The following is a 26,532-nucleotide window of genomic DNA, read 5'->3' as shown; positions in this document are numbered from 1 at the left end:
TGAAACAAACTAAAGTTTTGAACCTGAAAAGGTATGTTCAAAGGCAGTTCCCTCTACTCTTCTTGTATTTCTTTGATTTTCAAGCACAACCAGGTAAGAAACATGTTAATTTGAAAAGAATTATCCAGTCAAAGTCAGCAGCACACGACAATTGGAACTAGATGCAGTTATTAAAATCTATCTACCCAAAGAAACCTGAAAAAGCAGCTTTGATTCTGACCCGAGGAGCAGCTCGCTCCACGGATGTAATGAGGTTTACTTCAAACACATAAAGAAATATTACAGCTGAATATAAAGGTAAATGTCAAAAGAGATGAGGAATGAGAGGCACACTCGCCCTCAGCCCTGTGTTTGAAATAAATGCATTTTTGAATAATGATCAGCTCTCCTTAGAAGTTAAGCGGAAATTAAAATTAAACCTGTTAGCAGGTCACCCTGAAGATGTCACACGGCGCCAGGAGCACTGAATGTTCTCTTCTCAAAAAGGCTATTATTTGTGACTCTTTGACCAGCCATAACCGTTAGAATATTGAAAGACACCCTAAAATAGCTTTGATGCTGCTGGGAAGAGCTTCAGTCAATAGGTTAGGGATTTTAAATGCTACCTGTTCAGGTAGCTCAGCAGGCTAAACTTGCAGCCTCTCCAATTCTGCATCCCATCCCTCAGTACAGTAGTTGTTGTGGAAGATACGCCCAAGCAAGTCAAGTTCAAGAGATTCCTCAGTATCTTCATTGGGGGAAGGGTTCCTCTGAACACATTATTTCGCCTGTTTTTATTCTGCACGAAGCAACACGGTGGAAAAAAAGATGAGGTATTATTCCTGTAGGCCTTACAAGTAATTACATCACTGTTTCTATGCATATGCAGATGAGGCTGCATATGCACAGTTACCTACTTCATTCATAACTTGTCAACATCAATCCCGCTTATTTAAAGAGGGAAGTGCATGTCAGCACATTTGAGCCATCACTACAGGCAACAGAGAGCCTTGCCCCCACCAATCTGGAGAGCTCGAGAGCACTTCTTTCCTTCATCTCCTCTTCCCTCCTGGTCCTCGACTACCGCAGGTGACTTATCATATCTTGTCATGATTATCTTGCATATCAGGCTCAATTTACAGGGGAAAACACTGGTTAAGGTGGGGGTGAGGAGGAGTTTGATCCCCCACACATAATCCCCAAAAGGCTTCTCCCCACACCATATAAGATTGCTCTTGGAAAACATTCCGAATGTATGAAACGCAAACCATCTCCCGGGAGCCTGCTTCAAAGTGCGTGGCATTTTCAATTACCGCTTTTTCTGTATATATTTTCTGGGTTTCCTGAAACACTGATTATATCAGAGTGAAAGGAGAGGCTGTTTTTCTTGGCATAGATGATTGCATTCTAATCAAAGGGAAAAGCAGCTTGAAATCAAAGACAAAGCAGTTACCAATTAAGTTGCAGCTGATGTCTGGCATCTTAATGCAACATTTAGCCAGATTCTTCTCTGATTATTGGATGTGGGTGCTGCCCTGTGTGTGTGTGTGTGTGTGTGTGTGTGTGCGTGCGCGCGTGTGTGTGTGTGTGTGTGTGTAATCTGCATACAAAAGAGGTGAATTCTGTAGGTTCCAATGCTGAAGTCTTGACTGGGCAGCCTGCAGCCCAGCTGTCGCAGGACTGTCAGGCAGCAGGGCTGAGGAAAGTATTCATGCCCTGCTGCAAGGACTCAGAGGCCACAATACACATTTTCCAAATTAATTCAGCAAAACTCAACAAAAGCTCTGCTTCTATAAAAAGGTTAAGTGCATAACATTTACAGCACCGACTCTTCTGAGTTCTTGCTGGTTTTGGGAAATGGTAGTCGTGTAAAAGCGCAATGTCGTCAAACGGGTTTGAACGGCGAGAAATCTTCCTTTAAAACTCACTCAGCCAACAAGCTTTTCTCCTTGAAAAAGATGGTATTTCTACAAACTCGGTGCTTGAATAACCTTGGTTCTGCTAGACTGATAACCTGAGGCAGGTATGATGACACGCATCCTCATCCAGGGAACAAGTCTGGGCATGGGGTGGCGTTTGGGGGATGTTTGCTTTGCTAACTGAGGATCCAGACTCATACTTTAGCAGCATAAGACTAGCACATCTATCTATCTATCCATCTATCTATCATCTATCTATCTATCATCTATCTATCTATCTATCTATCCATCTATCGTATCTATCTATCTATCTATCATATCTATCTATCTATAGTATCTGTCTATCTATAGTATCTGTCTATCTATAGTATCTATCTGTCTATCTGTCTATCTATCTATCTATCCATCCATCCATCCATCCATCGCTCTTTCAAAAGAAAAACTGGTGATTTGATGAAAGTTTAAATTATACTGCATTCGATTTTAAATCGAGGATCCACAGAGAGAAGATTTGGCTTAAAAAAGTCTTCCTAAATAAGAGGGTGAATTCACAGAAAAACGGTGATTTACCACTGACACAAAATGCTTGTTCACAAAGATGATGTTCGCCAAGAGCGATCTGAACTGATATTTGATTATTTGTAGCAAAATAACAAATGGAATGAGCTTGTTTAGGAGAGAACTGCAAATTTCCATGGGAAAAAAAAATTACCCTCACCCACACATAATTAATTTCATAATCTAGATCTAACTTTTTTTGCAGTTTATTTTTTGACAGCAAAGCATAAAAAAGGATGGTGGCAAACGCCTGGATGAAGAATAACAAAAGGAGCCCAGTAGTGTGTCTGCCAACACCATCGCCCTTGATGTCGACAGATTTGGTCGAGTCAGACAGGGATTAAGTTCCACACACAACTGTCAAGTGTGTTTGTGTGCGCGCACGCGTGTGTGTATGTGTGAGTTTGTGTTGCAAGGTTAACTCACCTGACAACAAGCACCCCAAAACATACAGATACCAGCCTTGTAAAGAAAATAAGAACACATTCTCCATTATTGAATTTGGTGTCCCGATTTCTCTGAAAACGCAGCAGTGTGTGTAATTTCAGCGCAGTGTGATTATTCACTCAAGTCTGACAAGAAAGACAGCTGAAAATATAACACCCGTAAACCCACCTTAATAAAAGGACCATAATTCCTTGCTAAAAAGGAAGGAAGTAAATTAACATTAACATTTGGCAGCATTGTGGTATTTGTAAATTTGCCAGAATTTTCATATTATTCTTTACTCCTAAAGCTTCTCCTAGTTCACATATATTCTATTTAAAGTTTAGCTGGCACTGAACTCTACTCAGCTGAAGAACTCAGCTCTTATACCAAGACAATCCATCACCCAAGAGCCTGTTCATCTCTGCTCCAACAGATAAATCTGCTACTTGGATGGTACATAATAAATTTCACTTTACTGTACCGTTGTGGGAACACACTAAAGTCAAAATCACATCCTGAACTGCAATTAAAGTCATAGATTAAAGGACAAAGAGCCATCTTGCAGTCAGTATGAATTATTTAAAACATACATAATGAAAGACGTTGGTTTGCCCTTTTCAACCTGAAGTGCAACTTCAGGTCTTCTCTTGTTTCCAGTGAACAAATGGAACATCTCACTGGGTGCTGCTGAACATAAAACTGATCAATTGATCAATGTACTGTACATTTTTTATGTTTAATTATAAAATTTGATTATAGAATAACCTGTAATCCAAATATGGAGCCGCCACAAGAGAAGTGTTTTCCATGACTGAACATGACAGAGAGCAGCTCTATGCCAGTCTACAGTATTCAGCTCCTCCCTAACAAGACTCTTCAAAGTGCTGGAGGCGCTGTCTGGGGATTTAGAGCAGCCACCAGTACCGCTTGATCCTTATTAAAAAAATGTTCATAGACTGCTTCGTACGCTGCAGTGCAGAGTGTGTCTAGCCCATATGGAAGGGTCATGCAATGAGACCTTTCTTGATTTAAGTAATTAAATCAAGTTTTAAATCAAGTGTTTTATTTCAATGTTGCCTATTGTCGAGGATGACACATGTTTGCTTCCTAAACTAAAAGACATGGAAAGATAAGCTCTATTTTTGGAAGTTAAAACCCCACTAGCACAACACTGGATGCAACTATGTCAGTGAGCAAACTAGAAAGGCTAAAATGGGGACAAGAGAGATATCCTATGACAAATAACCTAACTGAGAGAGTTATAAATGAACCAAATAAACCCCTCACTATGTCTCCTAGCCATTTTTACCCTCACCATTTTAGTCATCACTTGCTAGAAACCCATGTACATATTGATGTTATCATGAGGATCTATAGCGAAAGCCTCAAATTATTCCCGAAAGAGAGATGGGAAAATGTGTAAGGGCCACTGAAGGGATTATAGGAAAAGAGCAACCCTATCAGAAAATGACTGTGTTCACTCTGAGTGGTATCAAATAGGACACAGTCAAGCACACTGCTTCTTCTAATCAGCAACACCAGCACGACGGTCTCAGTCTGGGTACACATCTACAGTGGTGGGAGGCTCTCGTTTAAATGTTATACTCGTTACATATGCATAAACCCATATGAATACAAAATGGGCAAACTACTTTCGGACTGATAAGATTAGCATTATATTTTTCTAAAACGTGCCACACTTTTCTGGAGAATGAAACAACTTGCAAAGTGAATTTTTTTTAAATGTAGCAGTAAATGGAGATTTTTCTAAAGTTACATAAACAGATTAGCCAAGAAGAGTGAAGTTTCAGAAATTCATGGAGAGAAAAATTCAATATTTCCGTCTTCAAGAGTTGGGCTGAAACTGATTCATTTCAGGCGTGAAGGTGTGCCACGGAGCCCAATTTAGAGAGGACGTGTTCGCTTACCGCTGTCTTCAATCGAGAAGGAGAAGATGTCATTTGTGGCATTGGCTCTGTCCCTCAGGATGTAGCATACGTTCATATCATCAATGTCAGCTGAAAAGCAGAAGTATTTGCGTAAATATTAATCTTTATTAATAAGTGTGCCTGCATGCTGAGTGGGAATCTAAACTGATGAGCCAAAGAATAATAAAAACTGACAACTGTGATGGTGACAAGACGAGATAGCTGTGTTTTTGAGGATCAGTGTGTGTGTATGTATGTATGTGTGTGAGGGCCTACCTAAGCAGCACTTACCAAATGCCCAGCCTATTGCTTTATTTACGGTCTGTTTAACTGTGTGACAAATGTTCAAATACTAACAAGCCACTTAGGGGAAAGCTGACAGTGGCTTGGTAAATAGAGGCACAGAACATGCCTCTAATTCCCTCGTACTGTGTGACTTTGGTAATCTGTAAATCACCTCAAGTCCTCTCCTAAAGCCAAACACATTAGGCACACTTGAAAAATGCACTCCTCGAGTTGGGTCTTGTGAGCCCGAGGCACTGGCATACTCCAGCTCCATAAACAGACTTGACTTTCAAAACTATATATTTTTTGCTCAGCAGCAAAAATGAGCTACAGTGTGGGCTCAAAAGAAAACAGCACATAACGACCTTCCCTGCAGAGTGCTTCCCAAATCTAACAGTGCGACACAGTAATGTAAAATAAAATGCTGTTACCTTGGGTGAAAGTGTTGATGGTTGAGTTGCCTTTGCCGAGGTTGATCAGGTAGCCGTACTTCGGCGCATGAGTAATCCTGAAGGTGACAGTTTCCTGAATGTTGTCGTTGTCTTCTGCTTTCAGTGACTTTCTGGTGATCACGACCCCCAGGCGGCCGCTGTCCAGAACCCGCAGTGTCGGTGCACCTTTGTTGACCACAATCTGAGGTACTCCGTTATCCACTGGCAGTACTGTAATCTTCATCATTTGAGGCTTTCGGGTCTCAAAAACGGTGTCAGGGAATACGTAGAAGTCCGTGTGAGTGCCGTCGGTGACAGTGAAGGAGAAGCTGTCCTCTGAGCTCTCTGTACCATCGTGCCTGTAGCTGATCATGTTGTCATTCAGATCCTGTTTGGTGAAGGAGGTGACGGGCCGTGTGCTGTTAAAGAGCAGGCGGCCATGAACTGGGACTTGAGTGACTGTGAACTTCAAGAGGCGGTCAACAGTATCTCTGTCTTCCACTGTCAGCTCAAAGGGGGTAATTAGCTTGTTATCTCCCTCAGTCACCACTAGGCCGTGTATCGTCACCACGGGTTTTTTGTTGTCCACGTCACTTATTGAAATGCGAAATGTGCGGAACACGGGATTATAGCCGTCGGTCACCTCGAATTCAAAGCTATCCATTTTCACTTCGTCGTCGGCAGTGTGGATGTAGTAGATTTTGCTGCCAGCCAGCTGCAGCTGTGTGAACGATGATATGGGAGTCCCTGGCGAATCTGTGCATTCTAAGTGTCCTCTCATCGGTGCTCTGGTGATTGTGAACACCAAGTGTTCATCCGGGCTGTTGAGATCACTGGTGCTGAGCAGGTCCGTTGTCAGCGTAACCCTGCCTCCTTCTTTGAGGGATACACCTTTACTAACAACATCGGGGAAAACCATATCTATTCCACCCACGGTAATATAGAAGTACCTGTCAATCAAAGGGTTGATGCCATCCGTCACATCAAATTTGACAAGGTCACGGATCCCTTCTTGGCCATTGTGGATGTATACAATTAAACCCTGATTCACTTCATTTTGTGTGAAGTTCATTCCAACCGTGATATTTTCCAGTGTCCCAAGAGGCGTCGTTCTCTGTAAAAAGCCCTGACCGGGTCCATACCGAATAATATATGTTAGCGTGTCGTCTTCGGAGTCCAGATCAGTAGCCTTTAAAACATTGCTGGTGATGACTTTCACGTCACCTATCTCTATTTCAAGGCCATCATTGATTGCCATTCTTGGGGTCTCGTCATCTACGGGGATAATCATAACAATTACTGTCTTCTCTACGGTGAATTTTCCGTCCGTCAGGATTATATCGAAACTGTCTTCTGAGGTCTCAGAGTCATCGTGCTCGTAAACAATGCTGGAGGCCTCCCTGATCTGATCCAAGGTGAAGTTGGTGACAGGAACAGTGCCGGTGGTGAGCTGATTGAGGATAAATCCATGCTTGGGAGGTTTGCTGACAACAAATGTGAGCGGATCTGGGGGAAAATCTGCATCGGCTCCATTTAAGATGGGAGTGTCAATGACGATGTTCATCCCCTCCATAACGACAAACTCCCTCATGAAAATATCCGGCTTTTCATCATTGGAGGGGATTATGGAGATTGGGAAAAAGTGCTTTTGAGAGAAATTGATGCCATCAGAGCATCTGAAAGTAAACCTGTCCTCCACAGGCTCCACTCCTTTGTGAATGCTTTGAACATAATAAATGTGATTGTGCCTGATATCCTTAATGGTGAAAGCACTAATGGCTGTCCCGGACCTGGATTTCTCAGAGCCTGGGGCTGGGGAGATATTTTCCACGTAGCCTGAAGTGGGCTGCACAATGATGGTACAGTGGAGGTCATCGAGGGGCGTGTCTGCATCATGTGCGAAGATATGAAGATTTTGAATCACATTCTTCTCGCCCTCCTTAACGGTGAACTGTGGCCCCACAAAGACCTCTGGTGCTTGATTGTCCATCGGAAGAATAGTTACATGAACTCTGACCCCTGTAACCTTATTTCCTCCGACAGTCCACTCATCAGACATGTCCGTTAAAGTGAGATTGAAAAAGTCCTCCTTTGTGGTGAAGCCTATCTCCCCACTAGTATGAGCATATACCACATAGCCATTAATGATATCAGCTTGGCTGAATGTGCCAGATGGGACACCTCTCACCAGAATTTCACCCAGCGATGGTGGGTCCTCAACAATGAAGGTCAGACGGAGATCATCCGTGTCCTCGTCTCTTCCCTGAATTACATTACTTGTGATTTCCGTGGATCCTTTTTCCTGTACGTCTATGTAGGAGCCAAGTGTGCCAGCAGGCAGACTGATTGTTGGCGTTTCATCATCCACTGGCTTCACATTAACCTTTATCGTAATCGGGACAACGTGGACCCCGTCGCTAACATCAATCTGTATTGTATCGCCAGCGGATTCGTCCCCGTTGTGAATGTAGGAAATTCTGCCATTTTTGATATCCTCCAGGCTGAACGTGTCTCCTTTTCTCATGTAGTTAAATGTAAGCCGCAAGTGTCCGTGCACAGGAGGCTGGGTGACAATGAAAGATATCTGCGCGCGTTCTGTGTCTGTATCGGAAGTGTCCAGCTCCGCACTCGTGATGACGTGCGTGTTGCTTTCAAGAACAGTGAATCCAGAGTTTGTGATCTGAGGTGGTTTATTGTCCACGGGCTTTAACAATATGGTAAAAACTCCATCTGCTTTATTTCCTGACACATCCTCCACGGTGTACCTAAACTGCAGAACATGAGTGGTAATTCCGAGCTCAAGATCCGGTGGTTTGTATGCTATTTTGTGGTGGTTAATCTGTGCCTGGGTAAAAGAGGTGATTTTCTTATTTGGGTTTTCAGATAATACCAGAGCTCCCAACACAACAGGGCTGTTCTCATCCGTGTCTGTTGGTGGTTGGATGACAGTGTATTTCAGATCACGGTCCTCCGTATCCAGGTCAGTGTAACGGAGGAATTTCTTCCGGAAGTAGGTAAGCTGATACTCCTGCACGGTCATTTGTAGCGTCGTGCCTGGGTAGAGCTCGGGTGGGAGATCGTCGACGGGGATAATTTTGATAATGAAAGAGCTCTCACCGGACTGGTTCGGAGGGTCGTTGTCATCTTGAACTTTAAATGAAAACTGATCCATGACCGTGCTGGTGCTGTGAGGGCCGATATGCTTGTAAAAAAGTTTACCATCAATAATATCCTGCTGCAGCCATTCCATGACTACTTTCTCATATAATTCGTCCTCTGTGTTAAATTTCCAGGTGGACGGGTCCTCTGGGGCCTCGGACTGACGCAGCAACACCTGCCCGACTGTGGAAAAGGGGGGTACTATGGTGAATTTGATTGAGGAATCTTCTGAGTCGATGTCTGCTGCGCTAAGAGCGAGTAAGGAGATTGGCATCATTTGATTTTTGAATAAAACCAGGCCGGTGTTGGCGTTGATTATAGGGGGTTCGTCATCAGTTGGAACAACGGTGATTGGAAAGAGAAACTCCACCTCATTTGTGCCATCTGTCATCCTGAAAATTATGTTATCACTGTAGGTGTCGCTGCCATCGTGCTGATAAATAACAACTCCAGCATCTAGGTCACCTGGGGTGAAGAATTTCCTTCTGGAGCTCAGAACAGTCAGGTCTCCGTGCCTCAGTCCATCAATTACAGTGATTCTGACTTTGTCTAAATTGTCCTCGTCGCTGATTTCCAGATTCTGCGAAGTGGACAGAGGCCTGGACTGACCCTCGTACAGTAACAAGCCGGGGTTTTTAGTCACCACTGGGGCCAACGTGTTCATCGGCTTTACGACAATCATGAAAGCGAAGGGGTCCGACACAGCCCCCTCTGTGTCCACAGCCTCAAACTCAATCTGGAAAATCCGCTCAGAGTCTGAGTCCACAGCAGGGGGCTTGTAGGCAATTTTCAAGTCTTTGAGGTCTCCTTGGTAAAATGAGGTTATTGGTAAATTTCTATCATCCGTGCTCACTATGTAGCCTTCCTCAATCGACAGAGGGGATGTGATGTTGAATATTAATTCATCGGGATTAGACTCGACATCCTCGGCAGCCAGCATGTCCGTGGTTATTGCTGTCATTACGAACTGATCCACTTCCATCATCATCATGGCAACAAAGCTGGGCTTCGGCGCAGTGTTCTCCTCTCCCTCCCTGATCCTCACCAAAATTTGGAAAAACTCCTGCTTGAGCATATTACCCTCCTTATCGTGCAGCTCTACCAGCATCGGAATGTAATCTCTGTTCGGTGACTTCACAGGAAACGTGTGCTGATACCGGACGTTCATTTTGATAAACTCGTCACAGTCCATCATTGTTCCAACGCTGTGCTCATCCACAAGTTTTCCATACCTTGGCAGCACATTCCCATTGGACAGAGGAGCTATTTTACACTGCTGTGCACTTCTATCGTAGGTGAATTCTAAAATCCTTCTATCGATAGCGTTACTGGTGCCGAGCAGTTTCTCGACTGTGAGTGGCATATTTTTGGTTAGCACTTCCAGCTGTGTGAAAATTACTTCTATCTCCATCATAAAAGGTATGATAATGGTATCAGTATGAGTGTCATACCTGAGCTGCAATCTCACTCTATCCCTCGAAGGACTCCTGGAGCCAAAGTGAGAATATTTCACGTCATTCGGGCCAAATTCACAGGGAAACTTTTTTGGAGACAGGTGTCCGGGCCGTTGAGACAAGGGATCGTTGTCCAAGACTGTTATGGTACATTTATCTCCGGGCTGAACTTGGGTAACCAGATCGTTGACGGGATCAATGGACACTGATCTCCCGAAAGGCACACGGATCCCATTATTGGCAACCAATATAGTGTCCTCCGACAGCTCGGACCTCAAGGCGTAGAATAACCCATAACTGTTCAAATCCTGCGCAAGTGCATCACCTGTCAGAATCACGGCAATCATGAAGAAAGCGGCGCCAGTCCCGTGCAGATGCGGAGGATTAATCCAAGCCATCTGGAGCGAAGAGCCTCAGAAAACACTCGTGGAACTTTGCGCATGCAGCCGCGTAAAACAAAAGTGGCAGGTTAAAGTTGGAGAAATGTAGAATCGGAGAGGATCGTGCATCCGCGGACGGCGAGGCGCACCATTCTGTCACAGCAGCGACACACCGATAACCTGAACTTCATACTCCTGCTTTGCCAGAGTACCGTGCGTTACGCCCTCCTTCCAGCCGATTGGCTAAGATCTCCGCTGGAATGCGTCTTGCAGAGCTTTAAATGGCCGTGCCTTGTGCCATTCTGGGCAGACAAAAAAACGATGTCGCGTAGGCTGGACCTCCTCGTGATGAAAATAGCGAGACCAGGAGAAGAGAAAAGTAAAGAGGAGGCACGTAGAGAGATTCATAACCTGCTGAGGGACCAGGAATATCGCTTTCCCGAACGACTCAATGATTAATTGCGCTCAGAGTTTCTTGAATGTTCTTAAATGCTCCCCGAGACAAGTGTGAAGCACAGCAATGTCTGGAAGCTTTATCGGGGAAAGGCTTTTGTCTCCCTCTCGTGGTTTGTGCTGCAGAGGATGCTCCAAGTTAGGAATCACGGTAGGGCTGCACACAAAGTGCAGCTCCTGTGCACAGAAAGCCCATCACAATTAAGACTGCGTCCACGGTCAAGGGGGTATTAATCACCTGTAATTCTTCTGTAAAACCAACTGCTGAGCTCAAAAGTTCTTGCAGTTGCTCGGTTGCTTTGGCCTAGTTCTTGTTCCACTGTTCTGTCAACGCATAGGTCCTCTGTGTCTCAGAAACCACCCCCTCCGGCAGTCTCCCCTTACTGCTCACAAGCCCAGTCATGATGAAGCCTGCCTCCCGCTCTGCTACTGCTCATCTTTGAATCCGGTGTCAATTAGGACACCCACGCAGCCATTGTGAAAGGCAGCACAAGGCCAGGTCACCCTGCCTTCTCAAGATGAAAGGTGGCTTTGATTTTTGTGAGCGTTCAGACAGGGACATTGCATTTTTGATATAATGAGATTTATATCTGTTGGAGAGTGACACAATCTTCAATTAAAAACAAAAAACGAAATTAAAAAAAATACCCTAGCTAAAATGAAAAAATAAAACCAATAAAATTTAATGTATTTAATGTGTATATATATGTATAGTCTTTTTTTTAAAGAAACAACAGAAGCAGGCCCATAACTACATCCATTTGTCATCATACATTATAAATCACAGTCTTTGCACAGAGATCAACACCAATAAGCTTTTCCTATGCTGATGTATAGCATGCCTGGAGCTCAATATTGCCTGGAGAAATTTTGCCCGGTGCCCTCTGATCCTTTTCATTTGATTTTTATTCTATCCATAAATATATTTGTGCAGCCATTGTGTCCACACCTGCCTATGGGTGGGCATTAATAACATACAAACCCCTCTCGGCTGGAACGTGTTGAAATCAATACACGGGAGCTGCCATAACAAAGCGTGCCAGCCAAGATGCGCTGGATCCTGTTGACAGACTCCAATTATAAATATAGCCAAGTAAACTCCAAGGCATAGCCCCGAGGCCTTGACAGCTCCTAGTTACATGAGAAAATGAAAAAGAAAATGAATAGAAACTTCTGACAGCGGCGATGGTGAGAGGGAATTGGATCACACCCAAAACTTCAGATTTATTTTTGAGGCAAGGGGGAAGTTGGATTATATTCTGTCATATCAGGTTTACATCAAATTTACTGGAAACAGCAAAGGCTTCCCCAAAGATGAACTAAATGGAGCTGCCAGTTAATAACGTGGGATTCCAATCACTATCCATATGTGCAGGTGTCTTATAGAATGTTATGCAGGTTGCCACGCAACATTGCACATCACTTCTTTTCTTCATGTCAGGTTTTTTCTTTTATCCATTAAGCAGTTTCTCCCTGCAGAACACTCACAGCAAATGACCAACTTTCCATTTGCTTAAGTCCTCATTTATGTCATTGTTTTTATGTCATTGATGCTCATTTATTTAGAGGATCATTTTCCTGTGCTGACAGAAAACAAATTCATTTAAATGTATCTAATTTCCTGATATTTATGGGGTTAAATTCCTTCCTTCGTCCTCTTTCCTGTCCTGTCTTCACCCTGTAATCATGTTAACAGATGTATATATCACGTTAGGTCCCTGAAGTTAACACCACCTTGTCATTATGACAAATGTGGCTAGAAATCATTTATTAATGTCGATTCTTAACCCTAAACAATACTAAGGTTCCTCTTATTGTTATGCATTTTTGTGACCTGCTATTGGCTTTGGTTAAATCTATTGTGGCATAAATGTATCAGGTTTATTCACACCTGTAGCTCCCCTTTAAACAGCAAAGCCTCTGCAACACCGAGCTCATTAGTGCTTTTTTAGTTCATTACATTCCTTTCAGCAACAGTTCTTTTGATGGTTGATTCCAGATTGGTGACATCAGCTTCTCTGAAGTCTAACCTCACCAAAGCAAAGTGTGTAACCCACAGAAACACAACTCGCGGCCAATCCTGCAGCCAGATCGGTCGTCCCTGTTTTATTTCCCTCTCGGGAGACCACAGAACTAGAAAGACCCCAGAACCACTGAAGTTTAATTATATTATTTATTTCTTCTTCTAAAAAAAAAAAGCCAGGTGTGTGTGGTGCGGCGATAGTGTAAAGTGATAAAGCGATAGCACTTCTTAGAAAACAGGCCCAGGTTATTTAGAGCACGCTCTTAACAAATAGGTTCATTCTTCTGCTTCACAAAAAAGATATATGACCAAAATAGAGGAAAAGGGCCCAACAGGAAACAAGAGGTTCTAAGAACTAGGACAAGAATCCTTATCTGTGACGCACCTGACTCAAAAATACACATTTATCAAAACATGACAAGACATGAGATTAAAATACTATAAATCCATCTATCTATAATGGTTGATTGTGGGAGACTGTTGGGCCTTTAAAGGCACAATGCAATTTTAAAGACTATTAAAGTACTGAATGGAATGCTCTGCTCACAACCCTCTAAGAGGGCAAGCCATTGTGGGCCCCCAGTCTAGTGTCAAAATGGTTTTCACTATTCTATCCTAAATGACGTGGCAGCAGCTGAGGGTGCAATTAAAGCTCAGCAGATGTTTAACCATCCGTCCTTAACAGAAAATTGCAATTTGTGCTTCAGGCTTTAAATTTTTATTTAAAAAATGAAATTCCCGAGCTTCCTACAGAGGAGTGGTCACCCAGAGGCCAAAGGGTGCATGGTTTAATTGGACTTTAGCCAGATGCCCTGGCTAAAGCCTTCCTATTCCTGATTTTGAGGCTATAAGACACTTAGCATGCACGCCACCCTGCAGACCGAGCTCATTTATGCTGCACAAGGAGAAATAAGTGGAGAAACCTGGTGAGAGACACTGTGGGACATCGGCGGGCTGTCACATTATCAACAGGAAAAAATTTGATTGAGAGATTTCTGTTGGGATTATTAGAAAACAAGAGTGCAAATTGCTTATGACCCCCGGGGGAAGTGGTTTTTTTTTTTGTTGTTTTTGTCTTTTTCTTGAGGAAATCACACATATAAATAAGAAGCAGATGCAATAAAAATAACACGCCTGGCGATGCTCTCCACATTGTTCTATTAAAATGAATGATGCATTCCTTCATGAAGAGGGACTTTAATTCTGCCTCCATTAGCTGAAAAGCATTCTCCCTGCTTTGCTTGATCTGCAGTTGCTGAATAAATCAGCAACAATACCGTAAAATATAAAACAGCATTAAAAGGCCTCCTCACGCGCTCGAATCCACCGTTATTGTTTTAATATCAAGAGTAATCTCCCCACAAAGGAAGCAAGTGCCTTTCAGAATGTATTTGATTAGATTTACTCTGACACGATAAAAACTGACGGCCTCGTGTGTCCGTGTGTGCTCCTATTGTTCTGGCGTTCTGTAGGATGTCTGAAATATTTCGAAGTCCCCCCGCAGGCTGTAATTGACTTAATCTTTCCATTACTCGCAAGTCGCTAAAGTCAGCTGTCATCTGTCAGAGTTAACTGTTGTAACAAGGTGCTTTTTATGTTGGAAGTTTCAGCCATGACCAACCCCCGCACCCACCCCACCCACTCACACACACTCATACCTGTACTTCTATCTTTGTGAGGACTTGCATAGACATAAGTTATTCACCCCAACCATCCCAAATTACTCCCTAACCCTCACCTACACCCGACTCCAACCTCACCCGAGTCCTAACAGCCCTTTTAAGTTGTGAAGACCAGTCAAAATGTCCTCACTTTGCTTGGAGAGTGAGTATTTTGTTATTAGGTATGTGGCAAGTACAAGAAAACACACACACACACACACACACACACACACACACACACACACACACACACGCACACACACATGCCTCCCTCTGACAACTCTAATAAGCATCTGTACATAAACTGACAGACTCACGCTGACTTGTGTCAGATGATGGGATGTTGCCCAGAGTTTGGTAAATACACCTGCAGACACAAACAGAACCTATAACCTCCGGACATCATCGCCTGCTGATTCCCGCTGAGTCCTGGAAGACAATCTACAGCACGTCAAACTACATCATTCTGAAGGGGAAAAAATAGATTTATTGAGTTTCAGTTGTAGATAAAGGTCAGAGCCAGTGTAATCCATCATAAATTCAGTGTCTTTGCCAGAAGCTAATGATTAGACAACAAAATAAGACTTTCATGGTAGCTTGTTCTTTCTTAAATTTAAAATTGGGGAGCATCACTGGCTTTTAATTCCTGTTATTTCTTCCATCATATCATTGGAGTAATAAAGAGGAATCTTACTATCAAGTCTGATTACATGGAAATGGCATAAAATGACCATTAAAATAATTATTCCAGACACTAATTTTATAGTTCAAGCTTGATTCGACGGGTCAGCGGAGGTTCAAACTGACACGTTTCTTACCAGATCTAATGAGCCAGTTCATGATGCTGTCACAGAGCCGCTGGCTGACGCACAAGGTCAAAACCTGGCCGACACAGTCTAATTGACAGAACGTAGGACTCAGTACATGTAACAATAGTGACTTTAAAAGGGTCAGATGTTTTTGTTATTAGTGTTTTAGCCTCTCGTGGCTCAGAAAAGGTGCATTGAAAAATGAAAATGTATTTGATCTCAGTTGAAATCATTGGGCCCGATTCACCAATATGTTCTTACGAATCTTCTTAGATTCTTTCTTAAGTTGTCCTTAAGAAGTTTTTTAAGAAAACCCTACGTCGGATTCATCAACGTGTTCGTAAGCCCCAGAATTGTTCGCGGCTGTGTTCTTAGATTGATGAATGCCATCTGTTCGTAAATTGAAAGCGCGTGCCAGGTGAGTCTAATTAACATACGATTAGCATAAGTCACCGCCCACCAATGCCCATAAAAGGAACTGCAGCAGGACCCTGTAGACAGAGCAAAAAGCAGCGAAATGCCCAAAGCTTGCCTCTCCACGCCTGATTTCTGACGCCGTGTTGAACAATCAAGAAAGGATGGCTAACACGCTTGATAAAATTGCCTCAACCCTGATGACTATAGCCAACACGCTTGAAGAAATCAACGAGAATGTAAAAAAAGAAGAATGTAAAAAAAAAAATAAACGTGTAAAAGCTGTGCTCGGATTGTGACAATAATGCATTTTATTCACAAACGGGCAATTAATCGCGCTCGAACGTGAACCGCGTGCCTGCAGTCTGGCCCCATCATTGCGTCAGGACGCACATCCTCACGAGGTTGTGGCTCTGTGTCCAAACACATCCAGCGCCCCTTTAACATGCCGATGGTGCGTTCAATGGTGGAGCGACTGCGCGCATGCATCTGATTGAATAAAACTCCTGTGGAGTCTGAGGGTTGGTCAGTGGTGTCAACAACCAGGGAGCCAGGGCATATCCTCGATCCCCTAATAAAATAAATCAAGATAAAATCAAATAAAAAGACAGTTTTGGCATGGTTTCCAATTTGGTTGATTAATGTTAAGTCATTGGCACATTTACGTAATTTTAAAATTCTCCGTAAATCACCAAAAATAGGAAATAAACAAATAAATAAATAAATATGACAGAATTATCATTGTAATATTGAATTTTATTGAACTGCACAAGAGAAGAAAACCCAACCATGCCAACATGTCGGCACTGAAATGTGCGCAAGAGTACTCCTGAGTGTTCGTAGGATTTGTTCTTACCTACGAATAAATCCAGGATAAGAAGAAATTGGTGAATGCCACAATCTTCGTCAACTGTTCGTAAGTGGGACTTAAGAACAAATTTGTTCGTAAGAACGCTTCGTGAATCTGGCCCATTGTTATTAACCCCAGCTCAAACTCTGTTATGGTGCCTCTTAAATATTTTAGAACAGACTTTCTCCCCAGTTTATACTAAATCCTGGAAATGTCTGCAGGAATTGCTTTCAGGCCTCACCGCTGCAACTTAAGCGAGAAGGTTTTTGGTGAGAATTCTTACTTTTCAAAGTGTGCGCATGTTTTTTATCGTAAAAAATTAAAGACACAAACACCAAGTACTGGTAAAGGAAAAAGAGAGTCTTTGCATATTTAAGGGAAAGCAGTTATCACCATGCTGGAAGTAGGTCAGGGGGGTCTGTAGTAACAAACATTTGGCCCAGATTTGCTAAGCCTCAGTGAACATTAACTTTTGTTGGATGTTTGCTTCTTCTTTCTTCAGTTTTCTTGTAATTAACTGAACAGAAATGGAGCTGTGGCATCTGCTCACTGAAATGGGTCTGCCCTCCAGTGGTGACCGAGGTTTCAGTATTTCTCACCGCTCTGTGACACTTTCATGGCTAAAACATTCTGCATTCGGAGATAAAGTATTTTCATACGGATTATGTACCTTTAAGCTACGATGCAAATCTGATCTATCCTGTACACAATAAAACAACAGTACATAAACCAATCCCGCGCCACTGGCTTTGATGGCTGAGACAGCTGTACTGGCAGCCAGTTTAACATAAACAGGTATTTATAAAGACCCTGTTATTCTTGTCAAAGTTCCAGCTCTCCTCCGGGTAGAAACAAGCAGCAAACCATGCAGCAGCTGTATTACTAAAACTCAACACGGGACTATAAATGGAAATGCAGCAGCTGCTGTTGCACCTAGTATACGGCCAGCGGCTGTTTTAGCTCATGCAGTTGCAAGTGATTGGGCAACTGTCAAAAGGTAATTGCTAGCAGAGCTACCAAACGCTAAACAATGGGCATTTTTCCATGTCGTGCAAATGTAGTTCAGTAGGATCTAAATAGAAGGTTGCGCTGCATGCGCAACATATGAAAAATAGCCAGTATTGGATTTGGTCCTGAAACGCCCCCCCCCCCCCCCCCCCCCCGCTGTGCTGCCAGATAAGATGGTGCTGGTGTAATCATATTAGCAAGTGCACAAACCAGATTGGCTCACAGATGCCCTGCAATGAGTGTGATGAGATAATAGCTCTGGAGATGATTGTAACGACCACAAGTCCTGTAAGTGAGACATCCTGTTGATTCAGGGAGAAGGGAACGCACACGCTGTCTCACACGCACACAATCTGCAAGAAAACGCACATTTGCCAAGGCCAGATGATGAAGGAGGACGCGCTGGATGTGAATGCGCAGTTCCTGCCGCAATTTGACTCAAAACTAAAACCTGAACAATTGAAACCATTACACAACAAATCTTTAAATCAGCGGTCAATGATTATTATTTTTTTATTATTTCTTTGATTAGATCACCTCTAATCAAATAAAAACTTATTTTCTGATATAAAGTTCCAGATTACAAAATTGTTCCAATCTTTATCATTTCATAAGATCCAAATTAAAAACATGAAGCAGTCATTGACAAACGTCTCCTTCTTTGGACCAAATGGAGGAAACAACACTCACACATGTAATGGACATTAAAAGGGTTTCTAAGTGACTGATTCACATTCTAGAAAGACATACATACAAAGATCTTCAATAGTTGTTTACCAAGCCACAGTAATTGCAGCAGTGTCTGAAAGCTTAATGGGGAAAGGATGTGCACATAATTACTCAGTCCATTTAAGGCTTTCCTTGTTAACCCAGAGGATTGTGAACATTATTTGGATGGAGGTTATGGTACAAGTTTCTGGAACACATGATGGACTCTTACACTGGTGCCACATTGTAGCCTTAATAAATCATATTGTTGTAATCAGGTTGACCACATACATCGAACCATATTTGTTTCTCCTGGCAGAACCAGATTGATGTTTACCTTATGTAACCCACAATAAACTGGTATTATGTATTCTATGTCATAGCTGTCATTTCCTCTGGAAAAAAAGAAAAGTAAAAAAGCTTTTATTTGGGCCACAACATCGCAGAACAAAAGAGGGTGTTTTTGAATGGTGTTTGTGCACGTTGTCACTGTTGCGGACACGTGTTTTTCCGGAAAATGCGCGGGTCAGTAGTTTATCCTAAATGGCCCAGAGAGAGAGAGAGAGGGAGAAAAAGGGTGGGCAGAGGATCTCATGACAGATTTGTTCTTTCCTGTGGACACTTCAGGGATAGGACGAAGTCTCGGCCAAGCTGGTTTCCTATCTGATTCGAAATCCCACCTCAGAAGGTGAGTTGGGTTTGTTTTGTTTTCTGATACGTGTCAAACTATTTGTCTCGCCTCAAAGATCAACTCAGACGATTGTCCTGTGTTGTCTGTCTGTAGCCACCATGTCCCAGCTGTACTACAGGAAATCCAACAACTCCTCCTACAGAGATCGCATCCCTTTGCGGATCATTAGGGCTGAATCCGAGCTCTCTGCCCTGGAGAGGGCCTACCTGGGGGCCGTCGAGAAGGGGGACTATTCCAGTGTGAAACAGGCCTTAGAAGAGGCTGAGATCTATTTCAGGATCAACATCAACTGCATCGACCCTCTGGGCCGCACGGCCCTGCTCATCGCCATTGAAAATGAGAACCTGGAGATCATTGAGCTGCTGCTCAGCTATAATGTCTACGTGGGAGATGCCCTGTTGCACGCCATCCGGAAACAAGTGGTGGGTGCCGTGGAGCTGCTCCTCAACCACAAGAAGCCAAGAGGGGAAAAACAGGTAGTTTAAACCTATTTTACACAGAGATTCCTGACAGCTCGGTTTCCTTAGCTGAATTTCTTTGTGTGTCCCTGGAAAAAGGTTCTGCCGGTTCTGCTGGATAGACAGTTTTCAGATTTCACCCCAGATATCACCCCGATCATCCTCGCGGCTCACACCAACAACTACGAGATCATCAAGCTGCTCCTCCAGCGAGGCGTCTCCATACCCCAGCCTCACGCCGTGCACTGCAACTGCGTGGAGTGCGTGTCCTGCTCAGACGTGGACAGCCTCCGGCACTCGCGCTCCCACCTCAACATCTACAAGGCCCTCGCCAGCCCGTCGCTCATCGCCCTCTCCAGCGAGGATCCTTTCCTTACGGCTTTTAAGCTGAGCTGGGAGCTGAAGGAGCTCAGCACGGTGGAGAACGAGTTCAAGTCGGAGTACGAAGAGCTCTCTCGCATGTGTAAACAATTTGCAAAGGACCTCTTGGACCAGACCCGGAGCTCCAAGGAGCTGGAGATTATCCTCAACTACCGCGATGACATCAACCCTCTGATGGATGAGAACACCAACGACCTGGCCCGACTGAAGCTGGCCATCAAATACAGCCAAAAAGAGGTACGAGCTGACTTCTGTTGGCTACTATGACGTGGTGTGTTGTTGTGTGTCTTTTCTTCAAAGACCCATTTTAGTGCATTAGGAGCAGAAGTGCGACAACATTAAAAGAAAGCTGTAAACGTCTTAAATGGGTGGAGATCTCCTCTGGGAGGCTGGAACAACATGTAATTGACAGGATGGCTTTTAGCGATGCATTACAGTCACGCTTTCAGACAGCCCCAGGAGAAATGGATAATTGGCCATAATGATGGAATAAGTGTTGGTCATTTCCCTCAGATACAAACTGATAATATTTTTATTAGGGAGGGACCCTTTTACAGCCTTATTGTCTTCTCGGGGACATCTATCCACTTAATATTGTCAGTGTTCAGTCATTTTTTGGAAACACTATAAAATTATACAGTAGGATTTTTTTAAAATCTAAACTATAATCATATTTCTCACTCTGCACCTTTGCACCAATTGACTTTTATACCAGTTTGTTCCAGTTTGTGTACAGTCAGACTGCAGTAAAATTAGTTAGAAACAGAGACTTCCATTTAAGAAAGCAATATAACTTATGTACAGCCCACATTTAACATTTCTTTACCAATTTCAAATCAAGCATTGTTTTATTTTATAGAGTCACCTTGCTTTTCCAGCAGAGCTGATCTTATCAACTGGTCTGTGGTGTCCTCACTTTTGCAAATGAAAGGTCTGAAGAAAAAGTCTTAAAACTTCGCAGAACTGTTAAGTTATAATGGGACGCTCCCCAGTGACCTGTAAGAGCTTGTCAAAGTGCATGTTTGGGATGTGGTGGTGCAAAGAATGCTATCGCCTTCCCGCTTATGCTTGGCCGTTCAACGTTTTAATGGGTGATAAATGTGGTTTCTTCTAAAGTGCATTCATAAAATTATTGTTTTCTTCATTACTAACACAGAATTAGCTAAAAAGAAGCCGAATCTAGTGCATTAAGGTGCAATTCATTCTGGTTTTTGAAGCCTCAAATAAGGGACGGAAAGGATTTTGAGATATTACGTTCCAGGATGGTCCTCAGACAACATCTGATCCCACCTGACGCCACCTTCTGTCACCAGTCACACCACAACAAGGGAGGAGTGGCAGGAAACATTAAAAATGTCAGATTCTGCGCCGACAGATGAGCTCATCTGCAACAAATCGATGCACACTGTGATGGGAATCCATTTGGTTCTAACGTGGTTACGGTTGAATTAACATCCATCTACATCTGCAGTCGTCCAACTGACGCTTACAACAGATCTCCAGATGTTAATGGGAAACAGATATCCTTATTTACAGGCATGAAAAAGATTTGTTGTCTTGTAGTTGCTTTCTTATGTTACATCTCTAATTTTGGCCAGATTTGTCTTTCTCTTTCACTCAGTTTGTTGCTCAGCCCAACTGTCAGCAACTGTTGGCATCTCGGTGGTACGATGAGTTCCCGGGCTGGAGGAGGCGCCACTGGGCAGTAAAGCTCCTCACATGCATCTTCATCGGCCTTATCTTTCCGCTGCTGTCCATCGGCTACCTGATCTCCCCAAAGAGTCGCTATGGCTTGTTCATCCGTAAGCCCTTCATCAAGTTCATCTGTCACACTGCCTCCTACCTGACTTTCCTCTTCCTGCTCTTCTTGGCCTCACAGCACATAGCCTCTCCCCTGCCCAACTTGCAGGGCCCCCCTCCCACCACTGTGGAATGGATGATCCTGCCCTGGGTCCTCGGTAATCTGCAGCACACTCATGCTATAAACGAACCACAACAAGTCCGGCCATTTGTACACCAGTAACAAACATCTGAGCACTGATAAACAGGCTGCGATCATGACTGTAAACAGCTGTTCCCACCACTCATTGAGTGTTTGTCCAGTCTGTTTCCTGATGATGATGATGATGAGGATGAGGATGAGGATGATGATGGTGGTGGTTTTCCATTTGCAATTCTGACTCGTTTTGCTCTGTCTGGTATCAGGTTTTATTTGGAATGAGATAAAGCAAATGTGGGACAGTGGCTTCCAAGGCTACATAGATGACTGGTGGAACCTAATGGACTTCATCATGAATTCTCTGTATATTGCAACCATTTCTCTGAAGATCCTTGCCTATGTGAAGGTACTATACCACTTCGAAGGGAGAGTTATATGTCAATTGTGTTTGTGCATGAATTTATGTATTCAAAATAACTGCACAATGTGTTTTGTTTCACAGTACAGTGTGCAGAAACCCAGATGCAACTGGGAAATGTGGCACCCCACCTTGGTGGCAGAGTCTTTGTTTGCCATTGCCAACATCTTTAGCTCGCTGCGGCTCATCTGCCTCTTCACTGCCAATTCACATCTGGGCCCGCTGCAGATCTCACTGGGCCGCATGCTCTTGGACATCCTTAAGTTCCTTTTCATCTACTGGCTGGTGCTGTTAGCCTTTGCCAATGGGCTCAACCAGCTCTACTTTTATTATGAAACCGAGGGGAGTAACAACTGCAAAGGTATTCGGTGTAATCAGCAGAACAATGCCTTCTCAACGTAAGTTCAGGCTAATAGATTAGCCGCAGCAAAACTGGTTCTAAGTAATTAATTATTATGTGCTTTCCACTCTTTGTGATACATGGTTGTGTCCTTCTCAGGCTCTTTGAGACACTGCAGTCCTTATTTTGGTCCATATTTGGCCTGATTTCCCTCTATGTGACTAATGTGGAACCAGAACATGAATTCACTGAGTTTGTGGGCTCCACCATGTTTGGCACGTATAATATCATCTCCCTTGTCGTGCTTCTGAACATGCTAATTGCAATGATGAACAACTCCTACCAGCATATTGCTGTGAGTGGTACCGCTTTACCACATTACCTCCCCCTGCATTTTGGTTTTGGATAAATAAAATTTGCTTTGCTTTATAGGACCATGCGGATATTGAGTGGAAATTTGCAAGAACAAAACTGTGGATGAGCTATTTTGAAGAAGGGGGGACTTTACCGTCACCATTTAATATAATACCCAGTCCAAAATCTGTTTATTACCTTTTTGCATGGATAAAGAAACATTTGCTGAAGAGGCAGAGTGTTAAGAGGCTCGAAACCTTTGAAACTTTAGGGGTAAGTGATGGTTTATTTAGTTCAGAGTTGTAAACACTAATGATGTAACACTGTTACCTTATTCCTTCATTTCAGAGACGTGCGGCTGAAAATGTGAGATTAAACCACGAATATCAGGTATTCGTTTATTGAAATTTGTTAGTGTATGTTTTCTACAGGTGAATCACTGGCAGTTGTGTTTATTTTTTTTAGGAAGTCTTGAAGAACCTTGTAAAGCGATATGTAGCTGCGATGATCCGAGATGGCAAAACTGAGAGAAGCCTGACGGAAGAGAATTTTAAGGTGTTCCCTTGAATATTTTACTTTGAAATAGCCTTTTTATTGTGGTCTAATCACTGCTGCCGTCTCATTTCCATCCCTCAACATAGGAGCTGAAGCAGGACATCTCCAGCTTCCGCTATGAAGTCCTGGGAATGATGAAGAGTAAACGCAGAGGTGGAGTTTCAAGCAAAGTGGCCAGCTCCACCTTGGCTTATCCCGGAAACTCATTTAAATATTCACCGCTATTACCCAATGATGCACCCATGCAGATACCAGACATAGACGGGACCACCTCTGCACCCGCAGAGAGCACAGCCGCTCACACCACCACCTTCTCTCAGAAGGAAGTCAGTGATTCTGGTCCTACGTCCAGGAAGAAAGGACAAATGCACCGGAAACGGCAGAAAGAGGTGTTTGATTTTGACCAGCTCTCGAGACAAAGCAAAACTTCCTCCCAGGAATGTGATGAAATCTCTTCCCCACCGGTGCAGGATGCATCCGCTTCTGCCAAAGAAGACCAGGAACAACATCAGCCCAAGAAGGAGATCGAGGACATCTTACAGAAAGTGGAGAGCAACATTCGGGAAATTGAACTTTTTTCCATGCAGCTTGGCCAGAAAGTGGAAAGCGGTCCCCAAAAATATTAAAACTCCTAGCCTTAACCCAGTCCTTAACATATATTCAAAGTATAGTGAATGCTTGATCAAAACAAACCTGAAAGAAATCCCTAATGACTTAGGTTTATATATACCGGTATATATTTAAGCTTCCTATTTGAAGCCAACAAGTCATATTGAACACCAATCATAGAATGAACCCCAGGACTGTGTTTTCAGACAGGCTATATCTATACCTCGCATGCGTTAGTCATCTTATATCTTATGATGCGCTCATTAATGTACACTGTGCTCTGTGAACTAATTACAGTCTCTTCTAATCGAATAAAAACCCGAATTTCAAATGGTGTATTTTTCTTTGTTTATTACTCACACGTGCACGTACAGGCAATCATGTGAGTCCATGCATACATTTGTTTATTAAAAAAAGAACACCAATAAATCTTTACAAGATCGTTACAAACCCCCCCCCCCCCCGTGCTGAAACAGAATCTTTTATTTTGAAACACATTCCCACAACACATTTGTATACCTTATGGTCTTTTGTACAGAGAACCCAGTAAATACAGTGGAAAATAAATAAAACAACGCTGCCAAATCTCCCCCCACTCCCAGTTTTTAGCCTTTAGGAAGCATGACGTGTGCCTGTGCAATAAATTTAGTTTACTATCATTATTATACATAAATGCGTCATTATTATTATTATAACCTGTATCTACGACTAAAAACAATTAAATTACATTGATATTTGTCCCTGAATATTAAACAGGAAAGAAGACCCAGTTACCGCTAGACAACGTTCATTGAAAAAAGCTGCTATTTTCGCCCTCTAGCGTTAAATGAAGGGAATAGCAGTTCGAATGACATGAAGCAATTAAATCGAATTAAAATCGTCAGACTACATGCTTGCAGCTGTGGGTCTTTAAGTGATCATAATCAGCCAAATACATATTTTAAGCTGCAGCCAGATGTTTGGAATCTTGTCCTCACCATCTGTAAATGAAATCCACCATCGGTGCATCGAGTTTGGCAGCCTCCGCTAACATGGCAGCAGAGATGAAGTCACATGTCCTTAAACACGCGTTTGCATTATACATATAAGATCCCATTTGACAGGAATCAATGTCACTTTTGTTTCCAGCCTATAACCACTTTAAAGAGCTTCTGGGAAATGCAAGAGACCCAAAACCTTTTTCTGATCAGTGACTCCAGTTGATGCAGTACTGTATGAGAGCCACTGACTCAGACAAACTGAAAAGCCATGATGCATTTCATTGACACTTTTGTCAGTTCACAGGAAACATTAGTTCCACGTGTTTTTCATTTGGAAATTGGCCGACAATTGTAAAGTTGGGATTCTTAAGTTAATGTTATCCAGACTGTGGGGTTTTAGTAGACATGAAAAGGCCGGAAGCTTAAATTCTTTTTTAAAGCTCTTGCCTAATAGAGTTCATGATATCCAGCTGCTCTGAAAGTGTTGCCCTAAAATGGAAATATGGCTTGCTGAACAGCTTGTTTTCCAATAGTTTAAATGTGTCTAATTTCAATATTTAAGTGTATAATTGGTGCACTAGCATTTAGCCCAAATGATCAAATGTGCATTTTGGATGCTCTACATTGTTTGTCATTTTATTTGTATTGTTTTATTTGTTTTAGTTATGGGGCTGAACATCAAGAATGATTTGTGTGATATAGCTGGATGATCCAAAGTGATTTAGAACAACAAGTACACACAAGAAATAAAACTTAATGGGTCCGACAAGCATCAGAGTTTGGACATTGTGATGGAGGTGTCTGACTGTTGGCTCGTCTCCTTATCAGAGAATTATGAATGCCGGGGGGACTATGAGTTTGGCCTCCCTCCTACCACTGGGTGGAGCAACATATACATCCTGAAATATCTGTATGTTTGACATTTGTTTGATCCTCATAGCTGGACTGGTTCCCTCTCCAGCTGTAAAGCCTCTCGAACTTTCAAATGAATATTTACACAGTCTGATGATGTGCATAATAACACAAATAATCAGTTATTCATCAAATAAGGCCATGACTAATTAGAAGTATAATCAAATCTGAGTTATGCAACATTTTATACACACACACACACACACACACACACACACATATATATATATATCAAAAGGCACATCTTACATATTTAAAGCTGCATGTAAATGATATGGAAATTCTTTAATTTTTCACAGTGAAAAGTAAAAATATTTTGAAAGTAAGTTAAACAAAATGTGCATACTGTATATATAACCCTAATGAGTTGTAGGAGAATGTCAATGTTGCAGTGTGATGTAATGTATGCAGAGTGAGGGTTCCAGGAGGCATTGGGTGGTCCGCTGT

General features: G+C 42.8%; 2 protein-coding genes across 2 annotated transcripts in view; one reads left to right on the top strand and one right to left on the bottom strand.

The window, feature by feature from the left end:
- Positions 1-10,706, bottom strand: part of frem2b (FRAS1 related extracellular matrix 2b) — a 34,400-nt gene extending 23,694 nt beyond the window's left edge. The window contains exons 1-2 of the mRNA XM_003968574.3: positions 5,530-10,706; positions 4,814-4,903 (exon numbers count right to left, since the gene is read on the bottom strand). Of these exons, the coding sequence (XP_003968623.3) occupies positions 4,814-4,903; positions 5,530-10,540 (5,101 nt within the window). The 5' untranslated portion in view covers positions 10,541-10,706. The remainder of the gene's footprint in view (positions 1-4,813; positions 4,904-5,529) is intronic.
- Positions 10,707-19,017: 8,311 nt separating this feature from the next.
- trpc4b (transient receptor potential cation channel, subfamily C, member 4b) lies at positions 19,018-24,518 on the top strand. The gene is made up of 11 exons (XM_003968633.3): positions 19,018-19,136; positions 19,233-19,615; positions 19,697-20,215; positions 21,600-21,936; positions 22,184-22,323; positions 22,420-22,733; positions 22,835-23,030; positions 23,108-23,302; positions 23,378-23,419; positions 23,495-23,584; positions 23,671-24,518. The coding sequence occupies exons 2-11, from the start codon at positions 19,238-19,240 to the stop codon at positions 24,208-24,210; spliced, it is 2,751 nt and encodes a 916-aa protein (XP_003968682.1). The 5' UTR covers positions 19,018-19,136; positions 19,233-19,237; the 3' UTR covers positions 24,211-24,518.
- The last annotated feature ends 2,014 nt before the right edge of the window (positions 24,519-26,532 follow it).

Source organism: Takifugu rubripes, chromosome 11 (genome assembly GCF_901000725.2).
Source record: "Takifugu rubripes chromosome 11, fTakRub1.2, whole genome shotgun sequence".
In the NCBI taxonomy this organism is placed as follows: Eukaryota; Metazoa; Chordata; class Actinopteri; order Tetraodontiformes; family Tetraodontidae; genus Takifugu; species Takifugu rubripes.
This window is presented reverse-complemented; position numbering and strand designations above follow the sequence as displayed.